Genomic DNA, 20,529 nt, shown 5'->3' on the forward strand with positions numbered 1-20,529 from the left:
CATCTTGTCGTAGCAAATCACGCCTTAATTTCTTGGGGAACAACCCAGAAAACTTTAGACACCATGATTGGTTTGAAAGTAGCATTATTTTTGCTTAACTTGAGAAGGAATTCTGTCGCTTAATTGTAACCAGCTGTTAATGGGTCCAATGGCCTCTCTAGTCCTAAAAGTGATTTGATATATAATACCTTTTACAACTGCTACTTCTGGATGGTGAAGCATTGAGCTGGAGTCAAATTGCAAAATTTCAGTATCATGAGGCCCCATTGTCTGCACTCGGTCCTTTTTCCATTTTCCAAGCCAAACCAACACTCCAAATTCCTCCTCTCTTATTCTCTTCTGCTCTTTCCTTGAGTACAGATACCAGCAGCATTAAAGTGCCCATTTGAGGTTGACTTGTCTAGATGCCCCTTCAAGCTTAAAAGATTTTACTTTTTCTAAAGCCCGCAGCAAAAATAAGGTTCCTTTCTTCATATATTCAGCTTTTTCTTTTCAATCTCATGATACCCTATTCTTCATACTCTCATTTGCTAATCAGATAAAAAAGGATAAGCAAATGTGGTCCAGAGACAAAAATCAGTTGGGAGAGGGGGACCAAAAAAGTGGTCCTCCTCTTGCCTTGCAGTCACTGTTGATCAACTTCCCCTGACCTTCAAACTCTGTGTGCGTTTTTTTTTTACCTCAACAAGCTCTGCTTTAACCTTGGCTGGTGGCCTCTTGGGGGCAAAAACAGAGTCTTGGCTGAGAGGAACAAGTGGTGTCGACAACCAAAGCATCATCAGAGTTTGCATGCTCTCCAACTGTAATAGACTAAGAAGAGTACTGTTTGCATCTCAAATGTTGAATCCATATTTCCCCTTTTAAACATCTCAGCCGGACTATACGAATTTCCCTGTCAGATCGGTTCCCACTCCTTAAATTAGATAGGTGGGGAGGGGAGGGGAGGCTTTACATTTCCACGGGCTGTTCCTCTATTTAAAAACTGGACTTTCTGGTTTTATTCGTGTCTCTTTCATATCTCCTTCTCCCTATCCGCACCCGACCACTTTATAGCAAGAAAGGCTCTCCACCGCACAAATATTTCGGTGACTCTTCCGTCGGCGCAGTCTTCTCCCTCTGAGAGGATGAACGGGAAAGCCAAAGAGCAAACAGGGTCACAAGACCGGCCACAAGTGACACAGTTCGAAGCAGGCCCCGCCCATTTAGTTACTTGTCTGGAGAGGCATTCACATCAGAGAAGACAAGGCCACAAGCTGTTTGCTATGTGGTCTCACTTGACATCATACGATACCCCATCTTTCGATTCTCAGATTGGACTGCCATAAACCTAGTGTCTGTGTTACCTTCCCGTATCGACCTAGGGGCAAGATGACAATGGCTTTGATCCACTAGAAGATTGCCTCCCATCCACTTGACATCCATCCCGATGTCCAAAATTATCCACAGCTAGACAACCTACACTTTCAAGATCTTCTACAGGCAAGAGAATTTATTTCTGGGACCCATTTACTTTGGTCACAGTCTGGAGAAACAAAATGCCTCTCCACCCTTCTGATATCAGTTCAAGATAACATGAAAATAATACTTGTGGTAGATACAGGAAGCAATTTTTTTTTTGCGATAGAATAAAATGAGATAGTCGTGGTTCCTTTCCTGCTCTGGGAAAGCAGATATTTTTCTATCTCCCTGTTTGGCTTGGCAATTCGATAACAAAGACGGGAATTTATCAATTTTCGAAAAACTTTGCTCAGTTTGAGACTCTCCAAAGGAAATAAGATACAAGCTTAAAGAATGATTTTCATTTGATTTTGCTTAAAAAGTTATATGTAACACCACCCATGCGATGGGAGCAATTCCAGAGCTGTTGAGATACAACAAATACCTTCGAGGTACACAAACGCACTGTATATTACATGTTGCATTGGTCATACCCAGCAAACCATGAGGATCCCCCAGATTGGCAAAAAGGCTCAAATTCTTCTCTCCACCGCTGAGCACTAGGACCATCATCAAATTTGGCAGCTACATCTTCTGTGTCATATACAGGTGGCGGTCTCAGTGCTTCCTTGGGCCCGCGAGACTCTGACCCTGCAAGGGACTGGTTAATAGTAGCAATTTCTGTTTCGTGCTTCTTCTTCAGTCTATCAATTTCTCTGTATGCCATTGCTGCTTCTTCCTCAGCTGTTACAGCTTGTTTCTGAAAAATGTTGAAAACAAACTGTTCACGGAGAAGCATTAACAAAGCTATGGGTGACCAAGCAATAATTTTTTTCCAGATACAAGATATTTTTAAAATTAACAAAAGAATATATTTTGTCTTTCGAGTACAATATTTGAAACAATAAACCAAATATAGGTCTTTCCAGTGAAACAAATATTCAAATTCCTTATTGCAATTAGAATGATAAAAACCCTAAAATCATAAAAAAAAAAAAAAATCAAGGAAGAAGGAAGAAGAAACAAGAGAAAAGGTGATACAAATGTGGACCCATGCACATGCATAGGAGCGAAGGAGCTCAAGGGCTCAAGGGCAAAAGAGGAAAAATAGTACTCAAAGGCCATATTACAGAATCCAAAATCTATTAGATTCCTTCTCTTGAAAGAAGTATATTTTCAAAATGAAATAATTTCATATAAATCTGATCTATATGTAACCGTCAAACTACAAAATGAAGAACATAAAGAGGTCATAACATATTCTAGAACGGAGCTTTTTATGTCAAATTTGGTATCAAATTAAAGTTCTTTGAGTCTAATTTCTTAAGAACAAAAGGTTTGTGATTTTGATCTATATTATAAGAGATAATGATATCAAAAGCATTAAAGGTCACCCCCCAAGGTATGCAAAAATTTCCTACTTTGACATTGTTTTCAAGTTTTGCGTTTTGTTATTTGGTTGAGTATCTTACACATCGTCAACTCCGAAAATTGTGATCACCCCCCAAAAAAATTATACTTGGTCAAGTTTATTAAGTTCTACCGTTATAGTCTCCCCTAGTTTTTCAACAAAAAAAATGTCATATTCTCAATTCGTTTGGAAGTACGAGTGTTACATAGTCGCATCCTTCCGATTAAAGTTGTCCTCCTCTAGATCCTCTAGATCCTCAATTTATCTTTTTATGTTTTCATTACTTCAGATTACCTAAAAAGTATAGAAGGAGTGTGCCCAACATTCAGTTTGAGTCAAGTCTTTTATTCAATCGAAAATGCTCGAATTAAGTGTAAGGGCATAACAGAAGCTGAGCATGACTTTCCCAACTAGAATCCCTACATAAAGTGGCATCTTTCCAAGATCAGGCCATCCTATTCCAAATGGTTGAGCCAACAATATCGCAAGGTGAACCTAAACTTCCTCCTCCATTACAATTTACGTTCACTACCTTTCAAGATGTTTTCTCTGTACCAAAAGGTCTCCATTACAATTTACGTTCACTACCTTTCAAGATGTTTTCACTGTACCAAAAGGTCTACCACCAAGGCGGCTCTATGATCATTGGATTCTGATTCAACTAATAGGCGGCTCTATGATCATTGGATTCTGATTCAACTAATTGCCCCTCCTACAAGCACACAACCCTACCGCTACCCAAATGTTCAAAAAAATTAATCGAAAGATTGGTTAAGGACATGCTTCAAAAAGGCATCATTAGACCAAGTAATAGTCCTTACTCCTCCCCTGTGTTGTTGGTAAAAACAGAAAGATGGATCATGGAGGTTTAGTGTGGACTACCGTGCTCTTAACAACATCACCGTAAAAGATAAGTACCTAATTCATGTCATTGATGAGTTACTTTATGAATTAAGTGGTGCAAAAATTCTTACTAAACTAGATTTGTGCTCGGGCTATCATCAAATCCGAGAAGTTGATAGTGACATCGAGATAACCGCCATTCAAACCCATGATGGATATACTATGAGTTTTTGGCAATGCCCTTTGGCCTTACCAATGCCCTAGCTTCCTTTCAAAGCTTGATGAATGATGTGTTCTGTCCCTTCTTGCAAAAATTCGTGTTAGTATTTTTTTATGATATATTAGTTTTATAGCAAGACTTTTAAGGAACATTTACACCATCTATATGTCAAAATATCTAAGTGCACTTCGCTTAATCGAAAGTCCATTATCTTGGATATGTGGTCTCTCGATAAGGTGTGTCGGCCGAACAAGATAAGGTCCAAGCTATGCTGGACTGGCCCTTACCAAAAACCTTAAAACAACTCTGATTGTTCTCAGGTCTAGCCAGATATTATCGAGAGCCAGGATTGTACCACAATCGCTCGACCTTTGACTACTCATAAAAGATGTTTTCATATGGAGTATCTTAATCGAAAGTCCACCAAAGCTTTCGAGAGCCTCAAGCAAAAAATGTATATTGCTACAGTGCTGGTTGTTCCAATTTTTTTGAAACCATTCCTTATTGAATGTGATGCTTTGGGAACCGGTATTGCGGCAGGCCTCTCAAAGGTAGGATGCTCTTTTGATCGACTTATGAAAAGGAGTCCTACGCCTTGGTCCAAGCTGTACAACATTCGTGACCTTATCTAATTGGGAAAAAGTTCACGGTTCGAACCAACCATTGTTCGCTCAAATATCTACTACAACAACATATCACTATTCCAATGCACCAACAACGGCTGGTGAAACTGATAGGCTACAACTTTGAAATCACTTGTAATTAAAGAATCAAGAACGTAATGGTTGATAATCTCTCCCGTCAGTATGATATTACTCTCCACTACTTTAATACTTGACATGTTCTTTTACTATTGCGGGATATTAAAGAATATGACGGATCCAACCAAATAAGGGATGCTCCAAAAAATCCGTTAAGATCCCTCCACAATGCCCCACCACGAGGAGGCCATTTCACTATTCTTTCATAATCAAGTAGTGGCTCCAGCACTTGACAGAGCCTTGGTCCAAGTAATACTCACAAAAATGCAATACTCACGAAGGCTTTCTATAAAGTGCGAAGATCTTTCTTTCGGCAAAGGCTTTAAAAAAGAAGTGAAGGCATATGTGGCCATTTGCCATGTGTACCAACGAACCAAATACAACACTACAACACCAGCAGACCTCGTGCAACCCTTACCAAAAATGCAATACTCACGAAGGCTTTCTATAAAGTGCGAAGATCTTTCTTTTAGCAAAGGCTTTAAAAAAGAAGTGAAGGCATATGTGGCCATTTGCCATGTGTACCAACGAACCAAATACAACACTACAACACCAGCAGACCTCGTGCAACCCTTACCTATCCTAGACAAAGTTTGGGAAAATGTATCGGTGGATTTCATCGAATGACTTTCTCTTTCAAAAGGCAAGACTATGATTTTTTTCGTGCCCTCAAGCACCAATATATTGCAAAGACCATTGTAGCCTATGTTACCCAAACTACATGGCATGCCACGAACTATCACTTCGGACAAAGACTTTCAAGGAGAAATTTTTTTTGTTGTAGTGCATAACTTTTCAAACGAATATGGCTTATTATCCTCAAACAGATGGTCAAACCGAAGTGGTCAACTGATGCTCAGAGTCCTACTTGCACGAGTTCGTAGGTGACAAACCATCTTCCTAGAGCCTCTACTCTTTCAACACTTCATATCATTCTTCCCTGAAGATGTCTCTTTTTGAAGTATCATATGGCAGACTTCCCCCAATCATTTCATCATATGTGAAAGGTCCTTTGGCACCACACATATCGCCGCTCTAGAAGAAGCCCTACTAGCTCAAGATCAAATCTTGAAACTAGTCAAGCATCTTGGCTTAGCACAACATGTTATGGTCTTGGGGTTAAGTACATATGCCTTCCGCTCCTAACAGGCCGGTCTTTTGGGATGTATTGGCTAGGTGCTTAACACAACAACACATGAAGAGTCATCACAATCACAAACAGAAAGTCGACCATATATCAACAACAATCACTGGCCACTAGACGGAATTAGAAACTTGCTCCAAAATCTTTTAGACAAAGTGCTCCAACGAATTGGCACATTGGCATACTGGTTGCAGCTACTTAGACGAATCCACCATCCACCCGATATTCCACATCTCTCAACTAAAGAAGAGACTTGGAGAAGCACAAACCATTTCCACCACTTTGCCATCCATTGACAACCACTCTCCCAGTGGCTTCATTATAGAAACATCGAGTACGACATGGCTCTCACTTACATATAGAGGTCCTTGTTCAATGGGACCAAATTCCACTGGAAGAAGCCACATATGAACATGGGGATGACTTCTTTCTTCGCTTTCTGAATTTCCAACCTTGAGGGCAAGGTTGATCTTTAGGAGGGGTGGAATGATAGGAACCCTAAAATCATTAAAAAAAATCAAGGAAGAAGGAAGAAAAAGCAAGAGAAAATGTGGCACATATGTGACCCATGCACATGCATGGTGGTGTAGGAGCTCAAGGGCACAAATAGAAATAAGGTTAGAAGTCAATGATAGAAATGGGAGTCCTACCTTCATTTTCCTAATAGGTTCCTGGAATTTCTACTTTCCTTTGTCAAAGAATCTCTAGAGAGTAAGATCATAATTGATTTAGAAGTTTCCTATATTCTCTCCTTCGATTTTTTAATCTTCCCTTGATTGATGTAATTAGGGAGCCTAATTGATTGAGGAGTTTCCCTAAACATGTAATAAAAAAAGTATAAATAGGACTCTCTCTCTCTCTCTCTCTCTCTCTCTCTATCTATCTATCTATCTATCTATCTATCTATATATATATATATCCCTTGCCTAGAAGATCTTTAATTCTTTCATCGGAAGCTGAGAAGATAAAACCTTGAAAAGGTTCTTATCACAGAATATCAAACTCCATTTGTACAAACAAGTAAAATATTTGAATTGCCAGTTTTTTCAACACCTGATTGGGAATTAGAAAACAGATATTAGAACTATAAGGGAGAAAAGAAAGAAAAAAATAAATAATCTAATTAAAGGTTGACACTGTGCCAGTATATCTTTTACTGTAACAGTACAAGTGGAGTTTCCATTTGCCTAGAGGTAACCTGTGCTAATCAAAGGTTGACACAATGAGAGTATATCTTTTACTGTAACAGTAAAAATGTTCCATTTGCCTAGAGGTCACCTGTGCTAATCATAGGTTGACACAATGTACATCTTTTACTGTAACAGTACAAGTGGAGTTTCCATTTGCCTAGAGGTCACCTGTGCTAATCAAAGGAAATAATCTAATCAAAGGTTGACACTATGCAAGCATATCTTTTACTGTAACAGTACAAATGGAGTTTCCATTTGCCTAGAGGTCACCTGGGCTAATCAAAGGTTGACACTACGTTAGTATCTCTTTTACTGTAACAGTACTAGTTGAGTTTCCATTTGCCTACAGATCACTTGTGCTAACCAAAGGAAAGAATCTAATCAAAGGTCTGCTGACCATTTCACAAGTGGCTGACTTGTGCTAGTATATGAATCTGCTAGTTTATTCGACACACATGTAACAAGATATGTAATAAGATAAACTTATTATTGGACACCAAATGGTCCAAAAATCTCACCAATCACCTGAACCTTAGTTCAAGTGTCCAACTAGGAAATGGCCTTTCAATTTACGGAAAAGGCAATTGTTAGACCATGACCGTTCAAGGTGATTAGATTCTTATCATCAAACAATGAGAATTTTTTATTCTGTATTAAAAAAATAACAGCAAATTTCAAAATACTCACTTGAGCAGATACAACAGCTTCTTCTGCTTCTTTAAGCCTCACAAGAAGCTCTCCTGCCGCTTGTACAGCTTCAGCAGTATCCCTTAGTTGAGCTTGAAGCCCTTTATTTTCATCTCTCAAATACCTCCATTCTTTTTCTCTTTCCACTTTCAGTGCTGATATTTCAGCAGCCAGGGAATCAATGAACTTTGATTCCGCACCTCTAACTCCAGCTTTTGCTGCTGCCTTCTTCACATCTGCTATCCCATCTCTAATCTTCCGATGCCTAGCAAGCAAAGCAATATGCTTCTCCTGAAACTCAGCATACTGATCTAGTATGTTGGCATGACCCTGCATAGCTAACTGTAAGGCCTCCTTGAGTTCTTCTGAACATTTTCTCTCATCATCAAGCTCATGTTTTTGCTTCTCCACAAGGGATCGACTGGCTTCTAGATCACACCTCAGTTCCTCAGAAAGCGATACCCAATTGCTCTCTATCTCAGTCCAATGGCGTCTCTCCTGTTCAAATTTTTCCTCCTTGTTTTCTTCAAGTGTTTCCTGAATTGTACTTAGAGCAGGAGATGAAATGGACCCACTTGGGTAGGTCAGTTGAAGCAGCATACTTCTTTGTGTTCGTAAAGGCGAGGAGTCAATATAATATTGTAGTTGGCTTCTTAAATCCTGAATCTCTTCCATTAATACATCTCTCTCACCCATTTCGAAATAATTCTTGTAAGTATCCAACTCGTCTTGGACTCTTTTCAATTCTATTTTCATTCTCAAAACCTCTGGATGGTACTCATACTTTTCTTTCAGAAGCTGCATGTAAACCAACAAGATATCATAAAAAACATTTGGGGAAAGAGAGGAAATCATTCATGATTGGAAACTCGGCATACCTTGTGCTCATTAGTAAGTGACAAAAATTCTTCCTCAATGAACTCTTCTGTGGGTAAAACACCATCCATGAGACCTTCAAGTCGGCGGATCTTATCTTCCCTTGTCTGTTCTATTATAGCATTGCATTCACGTTCATGCTTGTATTGCTGAATCTGAAAATCTAAAGCCATGCGTGAAAAACTGTAGTAAAGAAAATTATTCAATGAAAAAAAAAAATTGAAGAGAATACCCACCAAGCGGTTTAATTGGCTAATTTCAGCTGTTTGTTTGTCACACAGTTCTTCAATTGCCATTTCTCTCCTGATTGCTCCTGCCAAAACCTTCTCCACTGCCTGCCATTAAGATAAACCAGAGAACCAAAATCAATTTAGCATTGAATGCTGTAAGTGAATAAAATGCAATACTGCACATGAATTTAACCTACTTTTGGGACATGTTTCTTAGATTTCTCAGGAACCTGACACTCATCAACAAGCACAAGGGGCAGATCCTTAACATCAATAGCATCTTGGCACTCCTCGAGCTGATATGTCTTTTTCTTGCAATAGCTACATATATATGCAGCAGGTGGATCCTCTTCAACAACTTCAAGATCCTCTGACAGTGTCTGTACACCCACATCAACCTTCTCAACAGAATAAAGTGATTTGATCTCCACAGGTTTAATTGAAAATCTGAACGAAGACCGTCTAAGGACCCCGCTCTGCCGGCAACTGTCAATAATTTGAAGACCACGATGTAGACTTTCTTCCAAGTATTCAGTTGTTGAATTATTCTTACTTGTTTGAGCAAAGGATAAGTTGAGAATACCCCCTTTCACAACATCTTTCTCTGATCCTGACAAGGTTGATGAAGTCCTGAGACTTTTCCTGCTGATAGAGTTGATTCTTGGAGATGTACTCAAAGTTGGAGACTGAAGAGACAAGTCATATGGTACAATGCTGAGGCTAGAAATGTTCGGAGGAGGGCCGGAAATGCTTGGAGAGGGACTCTCTTCATCTGCCTTTGGCTGGTTAGCAGAAATCAACATTTCTACGTTGTTATTAATCAAATGGCCTCCATTTCCAGGTTTAGAGCATGTGGATGCATTTGCGCCCATTGTTTCACAGCCATTACTGGATCCTTCATTGTTGAGAGTATCATTTTCTGGACAGGAAGCTCTACCAGTGATGATTAGCTTTCCATGGTTAGTTTCTATTACATGCTTATCAAGTTGATCTGATCGCATGACTTCCTCGTGACAGTCTTCCATATTGGCATCAGCCTCCTCAGGAACTTGATTAACAGGTCGTGAATCCTGTGAGACAGTGGGTTCCAGACCCACTTGAACACATAGCCTTTCAACAGCTTCCTCATCTATCTCCATTACCTCATCGCCATCCTCATCCATGTGACACAATGTCATTGGAGGATGATTAAGACTCCTTTTCAAGAGGTTCAAGCTTCTACGGGCATTCCATCCCGCTGTATAGCCACCTTTATTATTTGCCGAGTATCCATTAGACTTCAGCCAAAGAAGCTCATCCTATTGGTCAATTGTAGAACTGAGGTTAATGTACTTAAAAAATACATGAAAAACTTCCAATGATATTAAGGTATAATAAAAAATTGACATAACATAGTACCCTAAGTTGCCGTATAACTTCTCTCAAGGAGTTCGTGTCCTGTTTCTCTTCGTTCACCACTGCCTTGTTCTTAATGGCTTTAGCTCGTTGTGCAAACCTCAGGGTACTGAATGTCTCACTCTTACAGCTGCATTATCATCAACATCTCAAATGAAGCAACACCAATAATGAAAGAAAGAAATTTCATTCTTTTTGTTAGTAAAGAAGAAAATAAACTTGAAAGGGCTTAAAAAACACCTCTGTGCTGGAGAAATAGCACAGATCATGGCCAGTTTTGCATTGCCACCTAAAGACTCTTGAAGTAGGAATGTCAATCTGGAATCTCTATATGGGATATGCCGCTGCTTTCCTGATTGGGACACTTCGGCAAGAATGTTTATCAAGTTCCTGAAGTACCCAGAGGAAAACGATCAGGATGGTGCGTATGGAATTAAGTAATAACATGACAAAGACTTGTAAGAGCACTTTCATAAATAGCAAGTCTTTACAATTCCTAATGATGACTTCTTTCAGGACTCCTGAAAACAGACTTTTGCTCTTCTTCCCTTGTCATAAAAATTCATTTTGTCAACCCTTGAGGAAGAAATTCCGACCAAGGCTGAAAGCCAAGAAACTGAAAACATGCAAATCATTAAAATTCAAAATCCCAACTCTAGGTCACAAACTATGAGTGCTGGCATAACTATCATTTCAAACCCAAAAGACGTGCCCAATAAATAATAATATATCACTGGCCTACGTCTAACATCGTAAGAAGATTAAGATGGTAGAAGCACTAAGTGCTTCCTGATGTCAATGGCATATTGAGATTCAAACTGATAAGCCCTAAAAAAAATAAACTGTTAGTATCAAGTATGAAGCTCCTTTAGAAGGTGGTGGACACCTCCAATCTGCTGTTACATATGATTAAAATTGTCAAATTTGTTGTTTTGCAAAAGTTTAGTTCATATCACTCGACTGAAAATTACTTCAATGCCACTATGATAAAAAAAGAAATTGATTGCAGAACTAGTGTGCTCCTGGTCAAGCTGAATCTTGAAATTTAATGTTTAATCAAACATCAAATAAGAATTTGATATAATGACATTTGTTGCCACCCCAAACAAAATTGCACATGCAGTACAAAGTAAAACACCATTATATAAAAAACCTAAGAACGATACCCAAGCTGTGATAATGAGCGGTTAATATTTCCCGCTTCCTTCAACCTTTCTCCAGCTGCACCTGTCAGTTTTTGTCTTTCTGAACCAGCAAGATCAACAAGGTTGATTCTACTAGTTCTTAAACTGCTTAGACCATCTGTCATGTTCTACAAAATAAAACCCCAAGTCAGAAAAGATGCTTTGCATTCTCAACCAACACAAGACATGCTACAATGTAATCTACACTATAAATAGGTCATCTTCGCTGGAGGACCTCCACTCTACTTCACAAGCTACAGTTTAAACTAACAAAGCTAAAACTGACTACAGTCACTGCATACACTCTCCCAAACATAAGCCTATTACCTTGCATCGAGATTCGACAACACAAGTAAAAACACTGTGTGATCGAGAACTCTCTGCATTTATACTCGTTGCACCAGTCCTTCTGTTTGCCAAACCCTGCATTGATGTGCACTTTGTGTAAAATTGTTACATGAAGCAAAAGTTATGGATTTGCTGAAAGAATTATTTTATTTTCCAAAAAGTAGATGTTGGGTTGGCAATTTTTTTGCCCCTCCCCCCCAAGCTTGGTAGGCATACCTTGATCAAAACCTTCATCAAGTCCTTCATATCACATGCGTACTCCTCTGTCAGGGCTTCGACGTAAACGCCTGATTTAACATCTTCCCTGACCTGATTAAAGGAGAAGGAAACAAAAAGAGAAATGAAAAATCATAAACTATGAAAATGAAAAACAGCAATATGAGAACTACATCTGCAATCAATAAAATTTACCTGGAGATTCTTTCTGTTAGGGTCCAACAAATCAGTTATTTGTTCATTATAAATCTGTTCAGGACAGGAAAAAGACATCTTATTATTTCATAAAAGTGACAGACAACTCAGATTTACATCAAAAGTAGTAGCATAACAGCACCTCAAGAAAAGAACAACGACATTGATAATTTAGCTCTTTGTCTGTGTGCTTAATTTTCTCCTGAAAAAGAAGATTCAGAAATAAGAAATGATACTCCAAACTGTACATGAATTACCAGTACAGAAACCAAGTGTGAGGATTTACTTCATTTATACGGGCAAATAAGCATTCAAAAACACGGGGTGTCAATCCCTTTTGATTTGCGCTGGAGGGATCATCTTCTGTCAATAAATTGGATGGTCCCCACATTGTATATGTCTTCCCGCTACCCGTCTGGAGTCAACAGTAATTAACATATAAAAGTTTAGATGCATTGGGCAAGACTTCAGATAAATTACTGTTATACTTTCTTGTAGTCATTTACCCTGCACAAGAAACATACCTGTCCATAGGCAAATATGGAGCTGTTAAATCCATCCAAGCAGTTCTCCACAAGAGGCACTCCCACTAGCTCAAACATGTCTTGCTGCACAACTCAAAAACCAAAAGAAGATTGCGAGTGTGTTAAATCTACAAGGAAGGAACAATGCCGAATATCCAATTCCAAAATTGATCTCAGATACGAATGCTTAATGAGCTAAAGAAACTTCACCTGAGTGGAGTCGAAATCAGCAACAGAATCAAAAGTGAAAACATGATCAAGGATAGATACAGAATTTGCAGATATCTTCTGCACTATTTGATCTCCTTCCTCCACCTTTGGTCTCACTCGGACTATAACCTGACAAAAGATCAGACAAAAAATAATAATATTATTAAATTAAATAAAAAGAACTTAACAAAATGGGGAAAAAAACGCTTTTCAAATGAAAGGTTGCTTTCAAATTCCATGTTTTGCAAGAAAATGCACCTGGACGCCCGAATCCGAACTAAGCACGCTTCCATTTTCAGGCACAGTCTCCATACTAAGCTTCCTCTTGAGAGGATTAGATTTAGAAGACGGAGGGCGAGGCGGAAGAGGACTCCGCGCCTTAGCAAGAGGCGGCTTCGAAGCTTCGTGCAATGCATTCGGATCCGGAGGTGGAACATTTTCCGATCTTACTCTCCGAGAGGAGATCTGCCTCTGTGGAGAAGGATTTGGAGACAAAGAATTATCCGCTGGTGAGATTCCCCGCAGGACTCTGATCCTCGGTACTGAACTCTTCATGGCGCTAATGAGAGAAGCAAGAATTGTAGGAAGACGGGCAATGCGTTGAAAACACGACAGAGATCCAAACAAACCCCAAGTCCTAGAATCTAGAGAGGGGAATTCGCAGAGAAATAATGTAAACAACGCTTCCCAGGAAACCCTAGAAATGAAAGAAAAAACGGTCAGATAGAGAAAATGTAGCCGTTATGTTTCTCGCGAGTTACAGAGGAACAGAGCTAGAGGGAGGAGGTTTTCTTTAATTTTGAAAGGGTATAAGACTCTGTAGTACGACAGTAGGAGAGCGAAAGGCCGTCGTCAAGCAACCACTGTTTTATTCCCCTTGTCTTTTCATTCAATTCTTTATTAATATTTTCAAATGCCGATAGAATCCCGTCCCGTTGTGACCGGTATACCAAGGTGGCATTATGTTCAATTAATTTCGGGAAAGAGCGGAAAGCTTCTCACACCTGGTACATCGGTACAATAAATCATCTGTGAAAGGAAAATAAAACCATGGAAGGGAACAAAAGTATCAGTATAACTGAGGAGAATATATTTGGTAACTTTAATTGCCTAAAAGAATTGATCTTGAATCTGGATACAAGCGAGATGAGCGAAAGGGAAAAATAGTAACAGTACTTTAGTAATTAATTCACAACCTGTCTAATAAAACTATGCATCCAAATGTACATAAACTACAACAAATCAGAATGAATCATAGCCTACTTTTTGCTCCTGCATATCCTTGATATGCCCCAGACATGCTCTTAAAAAAGAAACTGCCTCCGATTATTTTCACTGCACAGAATAAATAGCATATACACATTCTGTACATGCACAGTTTTGGAAATGCTGGATCATGGAGTTGGAAGCTTCAAAGGAACCAATGAGACCTTACATTCCCACAAGATAAAGGTCCAAAAGAGACCTTTTCATCGAATCATCCAACTTCCTGAATCCTCCCAATTGAGAACCCCATTTTGGATATATAAAAGCTAATTCTCCAATTAACTGACCTGCTCCCCTATAAGGTCAAGACCCACGACCAGAAATGTGACTCCTTGGAACAGTAGAAAGTAGAAATGGATCCCTTGTTCAGACAATAAGCTTCTAGCTGATGCAGTCAACAGAATAAATGCCAAAGCAAGCTCTTTCCTGTATAAGCGATTTATCCGTTTCTTGCCATTTGGATTTGTGAGCTCCAGTTTTGTCAAATCTTCAAGACCAGATTCAGAGTTGGCCCTCAAAAGAGCACCACCCAATACTTGGTTCTCGTTCTCACTCTCAACAATGGAAGCCAAGTCTGACTCTGAAGACCTTCCCTGCTTCTTTGTGACTATCCACTCATAGGAACTTCCAAATTTGAACAATCCAGATATCATAGCATTAAATTTGGTCACAGACATCGTGTTCTCGAATAAGAGATAAGGGACAATGAATGGGAAAGACCCGGGAGATGGAAGAATGTTCAGGATGGACATAAGACCAGGCACATAACATACAACCCATGTGGATAGATGGGCCTCTGGCAAGAACATGGAGAGTGGCAGGATGATACAAAAGAGGGTGAAGGAGTAAAATGGGAGAATGAGTTTCCGTAAAAGAAAGAAAAGCAATATCAAATTAGCCTTCTTGGAGACGCTCACCTGAAAGTAAAGCAAAAATCTATTAGCCTGTGAAAAGATCATGTATATAGAACATACAAGATTATCACATTAGTCACAAGGTTCAATTTCGCAAAGCAATTCATAGTTTAAGCTATTTTGAGTTCCTGGCACACAGAACCACAGAAGAAACATATCTGTGTCAAATGATCTCCGCCAGCTTGATAAATCTCAAGTTTTCATGCACTCATACTCTGTCAACAGTTGCCCCTAATAGCCTCGCAGATGGTAGCAAGTAGGGTTTTTCCAGTGACATTAAAACCCTCCCTGCACCATACATAATTTTTAATTTGAAGTTTCAAATTAAAATTTTAAATAAAAATGACTTTCATTTAAAATTAATGTATACAAAAGTTAATAGATATGTCACCACAGAATTCTATATAAATTTTACAAGTCAAAGTTAATATATTTTTAGAATTAATGTATACAAAAGTTTCATGTGGCACATTTTCTTGCAAGGCAGATTACGCAAAACCCAACCCCTCCCTTTCTCCATGCAAGTATTGTTCTCTTATGCCTTCTCTGCAGTGCTTGGTGAATGCTCGAATATCACTACACTAAATGGGCTGGAGCAGGTTCCTCATTTACCCTGGCTCAGCTGACATCCCAAATTAGCCCCTATTATTGAATGATTGAGACTTTTAATCTTACACTATTTTACTAACAAAATCACTATGAGCACATTTCCCATGCTTTGTTTGGTAAAAATGTTCAGAAATAAGGAAGAAGCAAAGAGACATCTTTGTTGTTCCACATAATTTTGGACTAGGCAGACAGTGTACCTGCCAGGCAAGTGCAAAAACACTAAAACATCTAGGTGTCAAAGTTCTATAATCTCACCTTTGAACGAAGAATATCAAAAAATGACAAACGAAACAACTGCATGGGACCTGAATGCCATCTGTGTTGTTGTTTCTTGTAAGCCTCGTAGGATTCCGGCAGTTCACATAGGCACTGCAAAACAAGAAAGAAGGAAACAATTTGACCTTCTTTTCTTAACAACAACTTTTCCTACAAATGGAATTCATAGGAGTTAGTGAATATTCAACAAACCTTTACATCATTAAGAAAAATAAACTTCCACCCTTCAAGATGAGCGCGAACAGCAACATCCATGTCCTCCACAGTAGTTCTCTCTAACCAGCCACCACAATCTTCAAGAGCTTTAATTCTCCAAACACCAGCGGTCCCATTAAAACCAAAGAAATTGATAAATGTACCATTCACTTGTTGTTCAACTTCAAAGTGAAAGGATAAATTGATATTCTGCAACCTTGTCAGCAAATTCTCATCCTTATTTACAAATGCCCACCTTGCCTGAACCAATGCTAGATCATCATTGCCCTTCAGACATTGAAAAAAAAAATTAAATTATTTACAGTGAATTTGTTTGAGCAAACAATTAAGACATTTAGACCATTAATCACCTAAACTCAATAAATGGGTCGTAACAAAATCTTCCCAATGCACTGGCTTCATCTTCTATTGAGCAGATCAAAATTTGTCTCTTAAATTTCAAACATTTACTGTTATATTCTTTATTGAATAAAGTTCACAACATAAATGGATAGCATTTTGTACCATAACAAGCAGGGATAATGAGCATCTGGTCTAAGTTCCAACAACAAAGAACCAGTTCGCAAACCATAAAATAGTCTCCAGAACAGGATTAATTTTACACATTCTAGAGCAAAAAACATTCTTAGTGCTTAAGCAATGTACATAAATTTCTTTTATAGCATAACTGTGACAAACCCCAAGACAAACACAATGTCCATCAAAAGTTGCTGAAGAATGAAAAACACTTCTTCTAATAGCCACTATACAGCCACAAAATGGTGAAAATAAAGGAAAGCAGGTGCTTTTTTTGTTATAAGTGCCTAGTAAAGGACATAAATGGGTCCCATTGCTTCCAAGAATGGAAGCCAGACAAGAAATGGAACCAATCAGGTGCACCATACTTCCCAAGAACTAATAAATAAACAACCCAAAATGAATAACGAAAAACAATTGTGCATCAGACTTGTCTTTAGTAATATCTGCAAAAATGTCAGGTTACCTTGAAATGTGGTATAGTTTTCTTCAAGAAATCAGGTCCAGGCTGAAAATCTGCATCAAAGATTGCCACAAATTCATATTCCTTGACATAGTCACAGCTCATGGCGGATTTGAGGTTTCCTGCTTTATAGCCAGTACGGATGAGTCGATGTCTATATAATATGCGGACCCCCTTCTGTTGCCACTTCTGCACTTCAGCCTTGATAAGAAACTGCACCTCTGTGTTATCAGAATCATCTAGAACTTGTACCAGCATTCTCTCTTTTGGCCAATCTTGTATGCAAACTGCTGCAATTGATTGCTGGTAAACCTGCTTGACATTCAAACAGAGATTAACATGTGTGTTAAAGCAAGAGAGGGAGAGAGAGAGAGAGAGAGAGTAAAATGACTAATATCTGACTCATGCATAAAAATAAATCTCATTACAATAAGGAGGTTCTTCTGAAACAACAAGAACTCCAAGCATACATCTTTTTTGTACTCTTGATGCACAATCAAGAGGTTTTGATACAGTCAGTCAAGAAGCAAATGATTCCTAAGGTGACAGAACCAAGTATCTTACTCCAGATGGGTAACGGTCCACAAATTTAAGTCTTATGAAACATAGGCCATCAGACACAAGGCAAAGTGATCCTCTTCCACCAAAGAATGAAAAAATGACACTGCAGTTGAACATGACGCACAACCATATCATGCATTATTTCTATCTGATATGAGGAATTCAGTTGGAGGCACGCACCATGTTGGCCATATAAGTACCTATCCCCGATTCACTGCAGATCACTTTGTTTAGATGATTCTTGCTCTCAAGATTAAGATGGCTGAGCAACACAAACTGGGCCAGGCCCCATGTCACCTCTAACCAACTAGACCTCCTAACTATTAGCAAGCATTTGATAACACTGACAGAGAAAGTTAGAGCAAACCAAACTGGATACAGAACATAGTTTGGTTCATGTTATGTTATTCTACTCATTCAAAAGAATAGAGAAACATATTCAAGTAAAATGCCATTAGCTTCTTTCTAAACTGCAAGATTATTTTGAACTTAGAAACCAGTGGCCACTTACCTGCCAAACATGAGTTCTGAAGACAAATGAGAATCTCTATGAAATCCCAGTTTAATGTACAATTCAACCATTCTCCAACAATGGAAAACTTTCCTTTTGCCCCAAGTCTCCAATCAAGAGACAGCAGTAAGGACTGTAATTTTTAAAATCTATTCCCACTATTATTGAGAGCTGATCTGGGGTATTGCAATACCATGAGCCCTAAACGTTTAATGGCATTTAAGCTACCCAACAATGGTTTTGCAACAGCAATGAAAATTGGCAGATTTACAACTACGTACTTAAATTGTGAATGATATCCTATCTGGCTGCGTGTTCTACTAAAGCTAATGGTGTTGCACGAAAAGAACTCAAACGCTACGTCTCTGACTATCGTAAATTGGTGAATGCTCCATTCCGTCCAATTAGTTCATTGACGATGAAAACAGAATTATAGACTAAAAGACGACGGGCAACTTTTCTTTAAAAATACAGAACCGAGAAAAAGAGAAATTATTATGTATAAGTTCCAAAGCATCATTCTGTCTTACCGGGAGTTCAAACTATTCGGACAGGACAATCTTAAGTCCCAAACTCTCGGAGTGAGATTAAGATCTTTGCACATCATCGTGCATTTTGCATAGAATCAAAAGTTAAAAATGAAGAAAAAATCAATTCTTTATGGAATAAAAAAAAAAAAAAAAACGTACACCTGGATCTAATGATGAAGAGTTCCGTAGATGTATTAAGAAAACTCGTAAAAGGATAGGGAATAGAGACCTACATCTTCTTACCTCCCTTTCGTTACACATGGGTATCTGCAGAAGTACCATAGGGTACTCGTCAGGATCCGCATTCTCAACATCGCCCCCAAACTCCAATTGGGCAACCGGCTTCACTTTTCGAAACTTAATCCAAAAGCATCCCAACACCAACACAACCCGATCTACCGACTGAATCAAAAACAACACAGTGCAGATGTCGGCCATGGCCTGCAAGAGCGGAGCCAGGTAATTGGCCCTGACGTATAGCCAATTGGCATACAAAATCCCCAGCAACTCGGCAGAGGCAGAAAGCGAGGGCGGACTGAAATGCCATCCTTTAAAGTAGGCAATCAATTCAAAGAGCAGCAAAAGGAGGACGATAATCAAGAAAGCCTTGATGAGCTTGTACAGACGGGTGGGAGGTTTATCCAGATGCCGCCGAGAGTCAGGAGAGGAGATCCGGCGGTTGGCTACAAGGATGAGAGAGAAGGAGGAGGAAGCGAGCCAAGAGAGGGAGTTGAAAGCATGCTGGAGCTTGAGGAGTAAGATGTGGGAGAGTTGACGCGCGTTCCGGTGGCGCGACTTGTCGACATTGAGATCGTCGGAAGGGCGGTCAACAGGCGATTGGATCTCCACGGTGGACCAGCTGGGGTTGTCGTGTTTGACGTCGAGTAAGGCGGAGTGGTGCTTTTCTCTCTCCTTGTTCCACCATTCCTGGAACTCGTAATTGGGTGGCGGAGGCATTGGAAATAGGAGGCCGGTGGAGAGGAACCGGAATCTAGGGTTTAAAAGATCACTTTCTGTATCAGTATCTGTAATGCGCTTTTCTTCCCAATCGCTTTTTCTTTTCTTTTTTTGTTTTTTGCGCAGAGCTCAGTCGGCCATTTTTGTGGCTGAATCGGAGGAAGGGGGAGCCTATATGAGCGGTGTTTGATTTAACCTGGGTGCGTAAAACCGCCAAAATTTAGGAGGGGATGAGAGGTCGTTTGAGGTCAAGGAATAGGACAGTGTCAGTGGGACCCACTTCTTACAGAACACCTCTTACCGTGTGTGTGGACCCCCTCCTGATGATGTAGTGTAGAGGAACATGCATGTGGCTAGAGGGACGGGGGACCCCTTTGCGTCTCCTCCTAAGATGGGTTGTTTTTCTCTAGTTTTTTTTTTTTATATATAAATTATTAAAATTATATTTTATTATAAAATAAAAAATATAACATCTGAAATTTGAAACGGCCAATTTTATTTACAAATATAGAATAAAATAGGTTAATGATAATATTTTTTTATTTTTTATATAATATAGTATATATATTAATTTTTAAAATAATATTCACATAATTTTTTTAAAAAGAAATAATTACAAATATTAAAAAATAATATACGTAAACAAACATGTTACTTTTATAAGGTCTAGATACTTAATCAAATTCTTAATATCTAAATTATCACTCTTAAATTAGTAATTTAATACACTATTAAAAGTCATGAATATAACAAATAAATAAAAAGGGTATTTTATTATTAAAATAAGATAATTATTTGTTTAATCTAAATTAGTACAATAATTATAATGTAAAATAAAA

The 20,529-nt window shown here is 38.8% G+C and overlaps 2 protein-coding genes across 2 annotated transcripts; both read right to left on the bottom strand.

Annotated features, from left to right (window-relative positions):
- Positions 1–1,784: 1,784 nt before the first annotated feature.
- On the bottom strand, positions 1,785–13,606 carry LOC137943574 (kinesin-like protein KIN-12B). Its single transcript, XM_068789058.1, has 16 exons — positions 13,130–13,606; positions 12,872–13,000; positions 12,662–12,745; positions 12,424–12,552; positions 12,280–12,339; positions 12,138–12,191; positions 11,943–12,035; positions 11,706–11,801; positions 11,361–11,506; positions 10,435–10,584; positions 10,198–10,324; positions 8,997–10,097; positions 8,806–8,904; positions 8,572–8,724; positions 7,694–8,491; positions 1,785–2,197 (listed from the first exon to the last, which is right to left on the bottom strand). The coding sequence occupies exons 1-16, from the start codon at positions 13,424–13,426 to the stop codon at positions 1,910–1,912; spliced, it is 3,804 nt and encodes a 1,267-aa protein (XP_068645159.1). The 5' UTR covers positions 13,427–13,606; the 3' UTR covers positions 1,785–1,909.
- A 357-nt stretch (positions 13,607–13,963) lies between these two features.
- LOC137943583 (probable xyloglucan glycosyltransferase 6) lies at positions 13,964–19,873 on the bottom strand. Its single transcript, XM_068789060.1, has 5 exons — positions 18,977–19,873; positions 17,135–17,443; positions 16,129–16,419; positions 15,916–16,029; positions 13,964–15,054 (listed from the first exon to the last, which is right to left on the bottom strand). Exons 1-5 carry the CDS (start codon positions 19,688–19,690, stop codon positions 14,416–14,418), a joined length of 2,067 nt encoding a protein of 688 aa, XP_068645161.1. The 5' UTR covers positions 19,691–19,873; the 3' UTR covers positions 13,964–14,415.
- Positions 19,874–20,529: the final 656 nt, after the last annotated feature.

This window comes from Aristolochia californica, unplaced genomic scaffold (assembly GCF_029961685.1).
Source record: "Aristolochia californica isolate CCGP_79_NKW_82.1479 unplaced genomic scaffold, dmAriCali1.0.hap1 SCAF_1, whole genome shotgun sequence".
NCBI lineage: Eukaryota > Viridiplantae > Streptophyta > Magnoliopsida > Piperales > Aristolochiaceae > Aristolochia > Aristolochia californica.